This window comes from Metarhizium album (assembly GCF_000804445.1).
Source record: "Metarhizium album ARSEF 1941 chromosome Unknown scaffold_4, whole genome shotgun sequence".
Lineage (NCBI taxonomy): Eukaryota > Fungi > Ascomycota > Sordariomycetes > Hypocreales > Clavicipitaceae > Metarhizium > Metarhizium album.
The window spans coordinates 1232527-1247816 of record NW_024467578.1 but is presented as its reverse complement, the minus strand read 5'-3'; the positions used below and the strand labels follow the sequence as shown (position 1 = coordinate 1247816).

The following is a 15290-nucleotide window of genomic DNA, read 5'->3' as shown; positions in this document are numbered from 1 at the left end:
GACTCCATCCATCCAAAAACAACAAAATCTGCGACCTGAAATTTCGAGCAGTACAAACGATGCTGGTAGCCAATTGGAGCATCGTATTTTGTGGTTTTAGAGATGGTGGCACAGCTCTAATGCCAAACGATTCATCTGTAAGTAACCTCGAATGACTGGTCCATGAAGAAAACCGTTACCACAAACGACAAATTGTCTGCAGAGAATACGTTGTTATTAGCCTACATAACAAACCCGAAACTCCCGAGCCCAAAAAGACTAATACACGAATTAATGTCTTGGCCAACCTCGACCTGTCAGCAAGGTTTTTAGCGTGCAGCATTGGCACCCAATGTCTTGCGGCTGCCACGTGCTGGCGATCAGCGGTGAACGGTCCGCTACCTTCGCTCGCCTGCCGATCAGGAGGGCTTTGCAGGGTACAAGATGATTCAAAAGCTTCCGCTAGGGAATACGGCTGGAATGCGGCAGAGATTGAGACATCTGCTGTGTATTATGTATGTTCAAGACTGCAAATCAACTGCTCCGTACCAGCAGCCAGGATCTGTTTAAGCACAAGACAACGCGTCCCTGGGGCTGACAGAGCATCTCTCTCAGCGCCGCTTAGCTTCACCAGAAACCAACGAGACTCAAGTGTCTGAATGAAGATGAAGCAAGTACGGAGAAGTAAATGCAGAAGTAAATGTGCAGTTTCTCGCCTCAGTGCATAATTCAGCTGCCGCTCAGGGGTGGATGCAAAACCCGGTGGTATCTGAAGCCATGGTCGGATCTCGCCCAACTTCTTGGAGCAATAATATCGATGCATTGATGAGTGCTCGAGAGTAAAGTGATCTCCTCCTCGTCACAGCACCAAGGTCTAACTACTTACAGAACTACATTTCTGACCAAATTGCCGACCAAACACAACATCATTACCGAGTTACCGAGTTAACAAGTTCCAGTTGCTAGGAAACAATTCTCGCTTCGCTTCGAGTGATTCAAGGCCTCCCGATGGCTCTGACGGATACAGAGTAACGGCAGCAACCCCGGTGAACAACACGGCAGTTGTTGCCGAAGTTTGCCGCTTTATCTACTAAGACTCCAGCGTTCCCCATCAGCCCCCCCATGAGTTATGGGCATGGGTTGTGCTCATATTGGCGCGCCTACAAGGTCTGCATAACTAAAGAGATAGTATTCCGCCTTGCGTACTGATATTTCAGGGTTTATTGTCGCGGATTGCTTTGGGTGTACTCATGTGACTGCGCCGCCGTGTAGTCAATTTTTTGCCCCCGCCAACTATTGCATTGAACCCAAAGATATGGTAACAGACGCTATTTATGGCCAATGGTCCCTCAACACGCATACCCGGCTTCGCTTGCGACCCCTCCCTCCACCTTATATCGACTCTCCTATGTATGTCTCCCGGCACCTACTTAATGTGAAACCATTACAATCTGGTAGAGGGCGGGATGCGCAAAGAATACCAAATTTTATCTAGCAACAGTGAGAGCTAAGCCGTGTAGCGGGTTTTAGGGGCCTTCGCAGAATTTCCCCGCGGAATTCATCCTTTGTTGACCATGGTTTGTCCGTCCGTGGGGCGTTGCGTAATGGTTGACATCGCCAAATCCTTCTGAGCTGAAAACAAGCGTGACACAATGTTGACAGGCTCCACAGCACTACACGTTGAAAGAACCTGTCTGTGGCGAGTTTTAACATTCATGATATATGCCAGGTACGTGGTCTACCTTTCACGAATGTGAGGGTAGCAACTTACGATGACGCACGGCTATGAGTCTTTATCGTCCTGGAGATAGGATATGTACTGCTCATCCAATACTATTTACCAGATGCTTGACATCGGGGAGCAGTATTCAAGTCTTGCCAATGTATCGGTAGTGTTATTGTCAGTATAGGGTAGGTTGGTGTTACTAAGCCAAAGCAACGCCAGTCTAGATGTGAAAATGAGATTTTTCCAACACCACTGACCAAATAAGTTGTTCGTCTAGCACACTTCTTGGGCATCATTTCCCGCTTCCGACAGGGTCTTGTGCAGGAGATGTTTCCTCAGAAGCAATCTTCGCCACGTTTGTAAAGGAAAGCAACAAGAGACAAAAAAACTAGGTGACTCCTTGACAGAAAACAGGGCGGATTGCGACAGAAAGGTGGCGAATTTGCCGTGGCCAACCGCAAGGCAGCAGGTCAACTGCTTCATGATAGCAACCAGTTCTCGAGCGACAGATCCCTGTCCGACATGACTGCTGTGGAATATTTGCGTACGAAAAAATATCGGACTTGAGGCTTGCAGAAGTCGATGAATCGAGCGGCTTTAACCTGCTAAAGATTTTCAATTTTACGTTGCCCCATAGGCCACTCCTGTCGCGGGTGACTGGCTTGTCTGGCATGACGAAGCATTGGCAAAATAGCAAAGCCTTCTCTCGTTGCTGCATGATCGGACAAAAGCCTCCAAGCAAGTAAGAGTCATGTTCCCCTAGGACCATTCCTAGCAGATTTCGTTGGCCTCGCTTCACTTGACAACTGACATACAATCGAAGGTTCGGTCTAAGGTCGCCTAGAATCTACGGCGCCCTGGTCTGGCTGCGCCGCTGACTGCTTTTCTGTGGCTGCTTGGTCCTGATCCTTATTCGTTCGGGGACGAGACGGCTTGTGCGATGAGGTACCAAGGATATTGACAATTTGTCTTTGTCTTCACAACTCAACAGAAAACAAATGGAGGTGTCAAGTCGGTCGCAAAGAGAGCTTGGTTCGGCGATGATCTCCGCAACTTATTGTCCTGAGAGGCCAATGCGGCAATGCCAAAAAGGTTATGACTTGATACGTCAACTCCTCTGTCTGGGTTACGCCAGCCATTGAGCTGCCCCGTTTAGTTTCGATGATGCAGATAACACTGCGCTTATTCTTGCGGACCATGCCAAACAGAGAGAGGCTCCGCCTATGGCTGTATTGAAGAGGGTCAAATGAGGAAGCAGAAAGGTCTGGTTTACATACTGCTTCGGAAACAAATTCAGTCTTTGGCGCAAATAAGATCAGCCCTACCAAGCTAATTCCCAGCGTCAGAGTCCAAGCACAGCCATTCGATTTTGCGAAGATCCACACGGCGGTCCAAAATGGCAGACGGCCCGTGAAGTCAAATAACTACAACCGCACAATGCCGGACACATTATGACGGCGTTCTGATTTTTTTTATACACACTTCACATCTCCCAACAATTCATACTTGGCCTGTTGGACTTGAAAGTGGAGACCCCCAACACCCCAATAGGCTTTTGATCTCTCTTTCATTGTGCTCCCTGTCTCACAACTACGTACTCATCACGAACAGCAGAGACACTGGTCTCACTCTATTTTTTTTTTCTTTTTGTAAAGTTTCGCTTTAGAATGCGAGCCCTTCGATACAGATCCACTGCAACAGTTGAGGTTGATGGTGTTTATCAAATCAATTCCGCCGCAATAACACCACACTATCCCCATGGCTTCATCAATGCAGCTCGTCCCCGTCTAGCTTCAGTCCCTCGAGCGACTGACCTCGATCAACTAACTCGCGGTACAACAAGCTTCATCGCAACAGGGAGCCTACAACGGTCAGAGATTCTTCCCCGTGGATCTGTACCGCCAAACAAAAAGCCTCACCAAAAAGACGCTTAAAATCATTCTCACCCATCACGCCACAATCACCATTTACAGCGCCCTAGTTCTTCCTATCATCGCATCTTTCTACCTCGGTCTCAGCCGGGAGTTCAACAAGCCCAATGATCAGTTCGGAATTGGAACTCCTCACAACATCTTCTCTCCTGCAGAGGCGTCAACCAAAGCCCGAGGAGGTCGCGATACCGTCGCTTTCGTAAACACGGGACATGCTGGTGGACAAATTGATGGCGTTATTGACTCCGCTCCGAGGACTGTCACTGACGCAGGCAGGAATGCGACCAAGATTCCCAGCGAAGATGGCCCTGGATTTTTTTGCCGGAGCACCACTCGCGGCACCTCCAACTGCTACGGTGCGGTACGTATTTTATTACTCCCCTGATGAGGGCAGCGGCGGCATATGGAACTACACGCTTCGAGCGGATGCCGGGCTGGGTATCTACTCTAGAAACGACCGCCGGGAGAATGATGCCGAAGTCTACACTCTGCCATTGCGACGTGCCGTTGCTGCGGCGATTGCTAGATCGTCATTCCCCTCCAAGTTGCAACAGTATCCTTACACGCAGGAGACGGGAGATGAACGTCAAGCACGGGTGCTTCGCGAATATCAAAAGACATTCATCGACTACTTGAGTGTATCATTCGTGATTGCCCTGATTGGAGTATGCTACCACATGCCAGGCGTGATCGCAACGGAGAGAGAGATTGGTATTTCTCAGCTCATCGACGCCATGATGCCTGCAACCAGGGGCTGGCACCGACAACTCGCACGCGCTTGCTGTCACACGAAATTGCCTTCATCATCACCTGCTTGCCCGGCTGGGTCGTTATATGCATAATCTGTCGAGCCCGAATCTGGAGAAATACCAGCGTCGGAATTGTGATTGTCTTTTTCGTCCTCAGTGGACTGGCAGTCACATGCATGTCCCTGGTTTGGCGCATGTGTCTGGAAGAAAGCCCAGATGTCTGGTTCGGTCACCACCGTGTTATGGATTGCATTGGGAATTACCGCGCAGACGGCTCCAGATCAGAGCACAGTGACGGTCACCATACTTGGCCCGTTGTTTACTTCGCGCAATTCTGTCTACTTCATTACGTATATTGCTCGGTACGAGCAGGACGGCCAAAGAGCGTGTATGACCAAAGCTCATAAAGATAGCCCATCGCAACTTCCTGGAATCGTCTTGCGGGTATTTTTAATTTTGCAGTTCGTTGTCTGTCCCTCCATTGCTGCCTTTTTAGAGCGCGCCCTGCCTGGGATAGCCACTGGCGTTCGCAGCGCATCGTCGCCAGAGAATGCTGTCGCCCAGACCGCGGACGACGTCAATTCGTGTCAAGGATATGACCAAAATCTACCGTCCAAGCTTACTGCGTCGATTCTTGTCCTTGGTCTCGCCACCACAGCCTAAGGTTGTCGCCGTTGGTAAACTCACCTTGATCGCGAACAAGGGTCAAATCCTAGCTTTGCTTAGTGCAAACGGTAGCAGAAAGAATACAACTCTGGCTATTATCGCAGCTATCAGCAACTTCACGGCGGTGAAGGTCCCGATCGACACGAGGTGGTCTTGGAATCGCACCGCAGAAAAATGTGCTCTGGTATGAACTTACCGTACAAGAGCATATCACCATTTCCAATCAGCTCAAGTCGCGGCAGCGACACGCACCAAGTAGGAGACGGCAGCATTGATTAAGGCTGCTAGACTGAGTCAAGTGTCGACTGCCAAGTCAAAGACTCTCTCAGGCGGCCAGAAGCGCAAGCTACAATTGGGTATGATGTTAACTGGAGGTAAGTGCTATGTGCTGCGTGGATGAGGTCACATCCGGTCTAGATCCTATCTCGAGGAGGAGGATTTGGGATATTTTACTGTCAGAAAGAGGAAGCAGGACCATCATCAGGACCACGCATTTCTTGGACGAGGCCGATTTGCTCGCGGACAATATCGTTATTCTTTCAAGGGGCAAATTCGAGCTGAAGGGTCCTCTGCCCAGCCCAAAGACAACCTTGGTACTGGTTATCGGGTGCATGTTCTCAACGCCAAGTAACTACATGAAACATGCTCCCATGATGCCCAGCGTCAGACGCGAGGAATTCTTTAACATGGTCACCTACGTTGCGCCTTCATCAAACCTCGCGGCGGAAGTCGTTCGCACATTGGAACATGCTCATATCCCTCGTCAAATTTCCGGGCCAACGGTTGAAGACGTGCTCTTGAACCTTGTTGATGAAGTCGGAGGGAATGAAGGAATGCAGTGGGAGACCGGCGAAACTGCGCAATGAAATAAGAAGGAGAGGTTCTCGGACTCGGGGGACGCTGTCAAACACGGCGCCGGGAAACCTAATACGATCTCCTTGATTCGTGGCGACCTGCACCCTAGCCGTAACGGCGGCGATGTATTTGTCCAAGGCGCTTCTGTCACCAAGCAGAGACCACGAGCACGGTTGCTCGGGTTAAATATATACAGACTTACGACGTGAGATTCCCGCATCGACGCCGTGTCTACCAGCAGCACTGTTGACATTATTGACAGAGCGGCATCGAAACGGCTCATCACATGATTCAAACGAGCTCCAACGCCATCATTGGCAACGCACAACACCACAAGACAGCTAGGTGATCGTTTTGGTGTATGTAGTTGTGTAAACACCACGCTGCGTCAACACCCCGGGGCTTGTTTCTATCAGCCGTCGCACAAAACACCCGCGCGAACACCAGGCGTATGCAGATCAATCCCCGGTCTCATGGTTTTATCATAAAAATATTCATACTTTTCTCTCTAGCTCCGCCATCAGTCGGTCCCAAACCAGAGAGGGGGTGTAGCCCAAAATCAGCCTTGCTAGCCTCAAAGCGGAGTTAAAGTCTGAGGGCGCAACAGGCCGACTGAGCCCAAGTCCCGGCATGCAGACGTCGACAACAAATGCCATGTGCATGTATGTGATGAGAACTCGAGGGGACGCACGAGCCTGGACGTCATCTGCCCACCGATTCTGCACCGGGGCAAGCCGTTTGCCGCAATGCTCGAAACGACGAGCTGTGCTCGGCACTTACGGAGCAGACAGGGGCCAGCGACACGAGTCAAGGCATTGCATTGAACCCCCTCTCGTTTTTGGTCAAAAGCTTGCGTATCCGGCAAAAAGCTGAACTGAAAGCGGAATGTCTCGGGGGGCAGCGCATCACCGACACCTTGTTGAAAACAGAATCACCCGAGACAAGCAAGAATACTCCGTAAGGCGAAAGTTTCCGCCTTGTCGACCCTGTCGAAGAGCATCAAATAATGCGCAACTGGACCCTGTTGTTGGCTTTCCCTGGGCGAAAGGGGTCGAGTGACTAGCCAACGGTCAGTGAACTCTTTGAGAGAAACTTGCATCAAATGGTTCAGCCCGTTTGTAGCAGCACATGACAATGGGATTGGTAATGTCTGGTGCTTTCTCTTTGAGGTAATCGTCATGCTGTGCAACAATAACTCGTCTCCCTAGATTGGCTGCTGGCTGGTCGGTTGGTATATGTTTCCCAAAACGTATCGCCGAGCCTGGCTGTATCAGCCATGTCTGTGAGCAACAGAAGACGTCAGTCACGTCACGTCACATCGCATTCACACGCTTGACTCGCCCCGCCCATCCGTCTTTCTGGGCCCCCCAAGCCCGTTCTCGCGGGCTGCGGAAATCGTCGCCGCCGCCGCCGCCGCCGCCGCTACTTCAACTCGGCACGGTGCGAAGCGGGCTTGTCGATGGGGACGCCGCGTGCGACTTGACTACGTACCACATACGCCTCTGCGGGATTCGGCGAGCTGGGCTGAATCACACATGTGACAGGTGGCGGCACTAAGCGAAGCGATCCCGATGAAGCAAGTATTCCGAGCCGCTTGTAATAATTCAACTGGAAAGCCGCTGCATGTGCGTCTCCGACACGGCCTGAGTTGTCACGGAAAGCCTTGTTTCCGTCTGCCCGAGATCAAGTCTCAGGCTCCCGGGTGACAGCTCGTCGGTCGTCTTGCAAGCCACCAGGAAGAGCTCGGTACAAGGTGCCTCGTCGTCTGGTCGCGTTGTTCGTTCGGCGTCGGCATATCCACGCAAATGCCGGCGAAGCCTGCATTCTCGGGCGTTGCGTGCTTGACGGTCTACAAACGCAGCTTTGACACCATCCCATTGCGAGCACCGTCACAAGTCTGGGCCGCGTCTATCCAAATTTGGAAACGCTCATGTGGCTGCCAGCGGACGGAGTACAGCACTCGCAGATGATTTAGGACGCGGCATGGCGTGCCTACATGGTAATCTGGCATTCCCCTAGCTCGGATGAGTTCTGACCATGACACTCTGTACGGAGATCTGATCCGAGGGGCATCGTCAACTGCCCCGCCTAGGCAAGTTGGAACGCGATGGACTACACGCTTTATCCAGCGGCATCACTATCATAAAGGTCTTCAAAAAAAGATTGATTCAAGTCGAAAAGCTTCAGAAGATGTGACAAGAGCTCTTTCTTATTACAACAAGCTTAAAGAGGCTATTCAGCAGTACGGAGTCCCTCCTGAAGATATCTGGAATATGGATGAGACTGGCTTTCGTATTGGAATGGGAAAGGACCATTTAGTTGTTACAAAGCGAAGAAGAGCGCATCTATTTTCAATGCCAGAAAACAGGGAGACTGCAACAGCAATAGAATGCATTTCTGCTGGCGGCAAAGTTATTCCTGCCTTTCTTATCCTTACAGGGCAAAAACACATGGAGTCCTGGTATCGGATAAAGGAGCTTGAAGCTAATACCAAAATAACAGTCTCACCAACCGGCTTTACGAATGACGAAATTGCAGTTGCTTGGATACAGCATTTTCAGGAATTTGCAACGCCAATAGGCAGATATCGCCTTTTAATCCTAGATGGCCACGGATCACACCATACAATTGAATTCGTTGAATACTGCGAACAGCACGATATAATTCCCTTTGCGTTGCCCTCGCACCTTACACACATCCTTCAACCTCTTGATGTTGTGATATTTCAGCCACTAAAGCATTATCATGCAAAGGCGTTGGATATCATTGTTCGAGACGGCGTGTTGAATATTACAAAGATTGAATTCCTTGCTTGCATTCAAGCTGTACGAAAACAAGCTTTCAAGACTACTACTATTCTCACAGCCTTTCGAAAAACTGGAATTTCACCCTACAATCCACAGCCTGTAATTGAGGCCCTTGAACAACGAGCTGCAATTTACACATCAACACCATCGCCGCCGCCGTTATATCACAACAACTCTTCCGACTTTGAGACGCCCACAACACTCAGGCAGATAAATAAGGTTGCCAACAAGCTAGGGGAGGTATTAGAAGACGATACATCCCTTGAGCCTGAGTTTGCACGCAATATCAGTCGTTTTATCCGCGGCTCTCTTATTGCAGCTACTGAGCTTATACAGACGAAGAGAGACCTTGGGCGTACAAAAGCAGCTCAATTACTATCACAGCGACGTAGAGCTCATAAATATCACGCCCTACAAACTGGTGGCGTTCTTTCTGTGGATAACGCGCGTGAGATGGTCAAGCAAAACGAGAATGACCGCCTTGATACTGCTCGTCGGGTTGTTGAGGCAGCCGACAAAAGGCGCCACAACCACGCCAAGAGGACGTTTTTTGAAGCAGCTAAAAAGGCACGTAAATGGCGTCTGGATTCTGTACTAGATCTACTAGAAATTTGGGACGAGAAGGGTGTACATTATAGGCGAAGAGGTTAATAGCGTTATTAGGTTGAAAATTGGCCCGCCTTGGTGTCCGGCCCGCCTTGCTGTCGAGCACCACCTTTGGTGGTGAGGGCTTTTGCTAGCCGAACCACATAAAGTGGGGCGGGCACGATTACATATTCGACCTCCCAACCATCTACTGAAGCCACTGACGCCGGCCGAATTCCCGGGTCTGTGAGCGAGCCCCGTACCATTGTCGCACGGTGTTATGAATCGATGGCCGCAGATCTACGGGTACACCACATCCATATTTAGATGGCGTAGTACTCGCGCAACTCTGACACGGATCCATGTTAATTGGTCGGTCGTGGGAGAAGGGGTTATGGGAAACCGCTCGGGGATGCGTGGTGGTGGCGGCCTGAACCATGGCTCCTCGAGATGCCGGCGCATGTAACCTCGAGTCGCAGTGACTTTGACAGCTTGTACCTCTTACACACGCAGAGAACAGCTCCAAGAAAAGGGCCAGACTAAATCTCGCAATTCGACAAGGGTAGCTAGCTAGCTCGCTCGCTGGAGCTGACATCCAGCCCAGCCGAAGCAAATCAGATGGTGAACTCGCCGGGATGTAACTAACAAATGCTTTCCACACACGGCGTATGCGGCTAATTCAATAACACGCAACGAAAAGGTAATCGTAGTTGTGTGCAAGTCGAGGACACGGAGTAGCGCACACCACCTGGAAAGATTCATGTCGTTCACTCGATGCCGTCAATTGTGCGGCGCGGCTCAAGGTCAAGAAATCACCACCGCACCCTCGTCCGCTCCTTCCTCTTCTGGTCGCGAACCAACCTCCCGACAACAAGGAAAACGCCAAGCTTCGAGCAAAAGCGGCAGCAACGCACAGAAATTCAAAAGTCAATCCCGCGACAAGCAAGTGACCACGAATGGCGATGCCAACAAAACGAGGTGGCGGGGAAGCAGAAAGAAGAATCGCGTCCCAACCCCCCAAGTCCAAGCAAGCCCTAAGAACTACTCCGTACACACACACGTCGCAGCCAAAAGCCCAAAAGCCACCGGCGCGGCATCCATCCACGTGGATCCGCCGCCTCGACCGACACAACTTTTCGGCTTCACGAGCAGCAACAATGGCCTTCACCATGCACTCCCACTCGGGGCAGTTCTGCCCCGGCCACGCAGCCGACCAGCTCGAGGACATTGTCCGACAGGCCATCTCGCTGGGGTTCAGGACCATGGGCCTCACAGAGCACATGCCGCGGTACGAGGAGCGGGACCTGTATCCCGACGAGGTGAGAGAGAATCGACCCCGAGGCATGTCAGCCGGCGGCGGCGGCGCGTGCAGAACAAAGACGTCCGGATCCTAACAACGCTCACGCTCCGCGCCGCCGCCGCCCGGCCCCCCAGAGAGACGATCCGCAGGCATCCCTCGCGGCGCTTGTCCCGCGGCACGAAGCGTACCTCGTCGAGGCGCGGCGCCTGCAGCACAAGTACGCCCCCCAAATCCACATCCTCATCGGCTTCGAGGCCGAGTTCATCCGGCCCGCGTTCGCGCCTCTCGTCCGGGGCCTCGCCCGCCCGCCCTGCGTCGACTACTTCGTCGGCTCGGTGCACCACGTGCACGGCATCCCCATAGACTACGACGACGCCTCGTACGCGGCGGCGGTCGCGGCCGCCGGCGGCTCCGAGGAGCGCCTGTACCAGGACTACTACGACCTGCAGCACGACATGCTCCTCGCCCTGGCGCCCCGCGTCGTAGGCCACTTTGACCTGGTCCGTCTGAAGAGCGCCCATCCCCAGCGCGACATCCGCCGGTGGAAGGGCGTGTGGGACCGCGTGCTGCGCAACCTGAGGCTCGTCAAGCACCAGGGCGGCTGGCTGGAGCTCAACACGGCCGCCCTGAGGAAGGGCCTGCCGGAGCCGTACCCTTGCAGGCCCGTCGCAGAGGTGAGTCCCGAGGCCGAGGCCGAGGCCCGCCGTGCTCCGGAAACCAGGATGGATTCTGACCCGCGTCCCTGTGCAGGAGTGGATCGGCATGGGAGGCGCCTTCACAATGTCCGACGACAGCCACGGCATCGCCCAGGTCGGCACAAACTACAGCCGCGGTCTGTCGTACCTGGAGAGCTTGGGCGTCGCGCGGCTCTGGACCCTGGAGCGCCAACCACATCCCGGCGTTGCCGGCGAGGCAAAGGCGACGCTCTCCGACAAGGCTGTCCCCGTGGAGGTGTTTAGGCAACACTTCAAGTCGTGAACACGCGCGCGCACGCACACACTCACGCACACACACACACACAGAGAGACATGTGCCACGATACACTGGGCAAGGGGGGGACAGAGCCAAAAGTTTCCATGGTCGTGCACTGCACTAAATCCCAGATCCAACGCCGGTGCTATCTTGCCATTTACTCCTGGCAGAGGCGCACCCAAAAGGGGGTATCACACTAGTCAAACCCAGATACCTGGAGCAGAGTAATCAAAAACAGGCCTGACTAGACAAAACTCCGAGCGCGAAAATGACCCAAGTGTATGCTACCGTCATGGCCGGACCATATCCCACGTAGTTTCCATTCGCCTTCAAAATCAAAACAAAAGAAACGACAAACAACCAAGCCACGCCTTGGTGACTGCATTTCTCATTCCTGGGGCAGAATTTTAATCTCCGGGGCCTTTGGCAAGGTCCCCGGCCGAGCGAGCTGTAGGTATGTCGTCTTTGACTGTCGTCACTCGTCAAGCCCTGTGCGTGGCGCGTCCACAGATTTCGGCCCTCCTTGTGGCTGTGTGTCTGGCCGCGGCGCAAACGGGATCTCCGAGGTGTAGTGGAACAGGCTGCTTTTCGTTTTCACTGCGCTGGGCAGAGGTGTGGTGACTGGAAGCCACGTCAGGTCCTCGTGTTGCCCCATGGCGACGGGCTCAGGGCCTTCCGGCTGATACGGTATGAAGATATCGCCGGCGTCGCTAGCTGGTTGGACGGTGACATGAAGTACGTCGGGAGAACTTTCTGTAGGAGCAGATGGCGTCGGCGTTGGCGATGATGTACTGGACGCGGAGATTCCTTCAACCGGAGTGGAAACTCCTCCGCCGCCTAGCGACGGTGTTGATGGCGCCTCAGGGGCGCCACGAGTCAATGCAAGTTGGGTTGGGGGCTGTTTTGGTATACGAGACTTGTCATCGGGTGTGGGTGGTGCTCCAGACTTCACAATACTCGAGTCCTGCCCAAGTTGGCCATCCTGTCCCGTGCCTGGTTCCAAGTTGGCCTTTTGCTTCTCATCTCTTTGTGCCTTTGTGATCAAGTTGATCCGTATCTTCTTGACGCCGCTGGCCAAGCTGTCAACATCGCTCCTGGCGTCGTCACCGGCCGACTTGAGCGGCAGTCCCGTCGCCGGCGTCGGCGTGTCCGCCCCGAGGGCTGGTTGTCCCGCTCCTCTGGTGGGAGTGCTTGCCCTTGTCGCATTCCGCCCTTCTCCTGGTGCAGGGTCTGTTCGGGATGGCAATGCTTGCGTCTTCCTCACCAGAACCCTGTTGTTGCTCTGCGTCCTGCCCGCCCTGGAGTTTGGCCGGCCAGTCGTTCGGCTAGGAACTGGCGCTGTGGCTGGGACAGGAGGGACTGGAGGTGGCTCTTCCCTGGGAGGGGACAAACTTGTAGGCGTCACGCTCAGGCGACGGCTAGATCTTCTGGCCGACTGGGCTCCAGCTGGCTGAGGAGTACTTCTCCCAACCTGCACTCGATGTCAGTATTCACATCGCGAATGCAAGAGTCCTGTGCTGCACAACAAACCTTTACTGGAGAGGTCATTGGCGTGCTTGTAGGTCTTCTTCTTGTCTTTGGCGGCACCTCACCAACTTCCTCACCAATGGGTCCGATCGGTCTCGATTTACGTTCGCGCAACGACATCCTCGCAGATGATTTATCGGACCCGGATGGCGTGGGGGGTGGGTTTCCGAGCAACAGGGACTGGCGATCTCGCCGGGCTCGTGATGCTTCAGCATTCAAATCTTCGGCTGTGCAACTGCCTGTCTGACGGTCTGACGGTATCAGGGCCATACACAGTTCCTTGGCAGCTACGTGCCAGGGCACTTCGGGAGGTGGGGGTGACGCTGGCCTCTCGGGGACTTTCGGATAGCTGACGGACGAAATGGAGAGGCTACTCTTGAGCTTGGCGGGGTCAGCAACTCTAGCAGCAGAAGCGTGGGTTGGCGATGAGTAGGTCGGAGGAGTAGAGTTGCGTGGTTTCTTGGGTGCTGCCAGAGGCTCCTCTGGTTCTTCGAGAAGGTCCAGTTCATTCTTCGCCCACCATGCTGCATCGTATACGGACGCCAGAGGTTTCGTTGCCGGGTCCGCGTTCAAGTTGATTGCTCCGATCCTCCGTCCCATCTCGTCGGCGAGACCGCTTGGTCCTTGCTCCATCCTCGTTGGATTTTGCCCGTGGTTACCACCGACCAGGCCGCTCAAGTGGCTCAATATTCCTGAACACAAGGCGCGATCGCTATATCCGCCTTCGAGAACGCTAATCACTCGGCCGTCTACAGCCAGGCCCACTTCGTCCGCCAGCTTCGCAACATCTTGAGAAAGCCTGGCATAGAACGCAGTCGGGACGTTCACCTGGTGGCGTTGCATTCCGGCGCTCTCCCACTCGCTGGCATCAAAGCCCGCGGAGAAAAACACGGCTGCTTTGGGGACTTGGTTTGAGGCACGAAGCCTGGCTGCCTCGTTTTTCAAGAACTTTCGTGTCTTTTCCAACAGAATAACATATGTACTCTCGTACAGAGTCCAGAACTCTTGCTCCGTCTTCCAGGGTTGCAGGTGGACATTCCAGATGGTCTGGCCATGGGCATTATCGATGCATAGACTCGCATTCTTGACCTTCTCTTGGTCCCCCATCTCACAAGGATAAGAGTTGATGTCATGTATGCTGAAGTAGCCTATCGACGTTCTTTTCCAGGAGGCGTGGCTCTTGTTCGCAGCGTTGGCGCGGGCGTTGTGTTGCCAGGCAATGGCTTGAGAGCCGTCGCCATGATGAAGATCAAAATCGATTATGGCTGCGTGAGTGAGACCATGTTGAAGTGCAGCGTGCATGATGCCCACGTGGACATTGTTCACCCAGCAGAAGCCAGAAGGATGAGAAGCCGAACAATGGTGGCCAGGGGGTCTTACGCCGACGAACGCTTTGCGAGGACCAGAGTCAAACACTATATCCACGGCCTCGCACACTGCGCCCAAAGCACCTTGCATAGCATTGAGAGACTCCTCGCACAGGTACAAGTCGCCTTCATGGAGCTTCTGTGGTACGGGGTGTTCTGGTCCTCTGAAAATGTCGGGCCGTTGCAGCTCCTTACCTCCCATGGCCAATATTGATTCAGCCGAACCACACATGAGTTTCAACTCCTCCATCCACTTGGTGCCGTGCACATTGGTGACCGCTGGAGACAGCAGTGACAGTTGTCTAGAGGTCTTGTGAATGCGAAACGGAATGCTCTCAACATCGGAGAGACTCTTCTTGGGATGGATAGGCAAGTGACCCTGACAATGTCGACCCCCCAGCCGTACATATGCTGCGGATATGCCTAGGATAGCAGCCTTGATACGTTCGGGGCGTTCAACAATGGTGCTTAAAGCATTCCGGGAAGTTCGGGGGCGCGAAAAGCGATGTCCGTATACAGCATCATTAAGAACGACGACGGTGTCTGTAGGCAAAGTAGCGATGGGGCCATGATGTACAGAAAGTTCAGCCGCAAAGTAATCGCTAGCGATACTTTCCGCTGTCGTGGGGGGCTTCTCCTCCGAGGGCATCCGGTTTGCTGGAGATGTTGGGGTTGTCTGGGATGAACTCGATCGCCTAGCCAAAGGCCTTGCAGGTGGGACACCATTCGCAGAGCGTAGAGAGTTCATGGAGGCCTTTCGAAGCAGTGGCGGCGTCCCGGCATGGGAAGCACTTCTAGAGCCCGGCCCAACAGAAGGACTGCGAGA

At 53.4% G+C, this 15290-nt stretch overlaps 3 protein-coding genes across 3 annotated transcripts; 2 read left to right on the top strand and 1 right to left on the bottom strand.

The window, feature by feature from the left end:
• Positions 1 to 3463: 3463 nt before the first annotated feature.
• On the top strand, positions 3464 to 5917 carry MAM_02655 (uncharacterized protein; the record flags this gene model as incomplete). The annotated part of the gene is made up of 5 exons (XM_040821454.1): positions 3464 to 3490; positions 3563 to 3835; positions 3909 to 4301; positions 5340 to 5425; positions 5515 to 5917. The coding sequence occupies 5 exons, from the start codon at positions 3464 to 3466 to the stop codon at positions 5915 to 5917; spliced, it is 1182 nt and encodes a 393-aa protein (XP_040680868.1).
• Positions 5918 to 10455: 4538 nt separating this feature from the next.
• Positions 10456 to 11576, top strand: MAM_02654 (histidinol-phosphatase; the record flags this gene model as incomplete). Its single annotated transcript, XM_040821453.1, has 3 exons — positions 10456 to 10617; positions 10733 to 11272; positions 11349 to 11576. 3 exons carry the CDS (start codon positions 10456 to 10458, stop codon positions 11574 to 11576), a joined length of 930 nt encoding a protein of 309 aa, XP_040680867.1.
• Positions 11577 to 12045: 469 nt separating this feature from the next.
• Positions 12046 to 15212, bottom strand: MAM_02653 (histone deacetylase HosB; the record flags this gene model as incomplete). Its single annotated transcript, XM_040821452.1, has 2 exons — positions 12046 to 13041; positions 13101 to 15212. The coding sequence occupies 2 exons, from the start codon at positions 15210 to 15212 to the stop codon at positions 12046 to 12048; spliced, it is 3108 nt and encodes a 1035-aa protein (XP_040680866.1).
• Between the last annotated feature and the right edge of the window lie 78 nt (positions 15213 to 15290).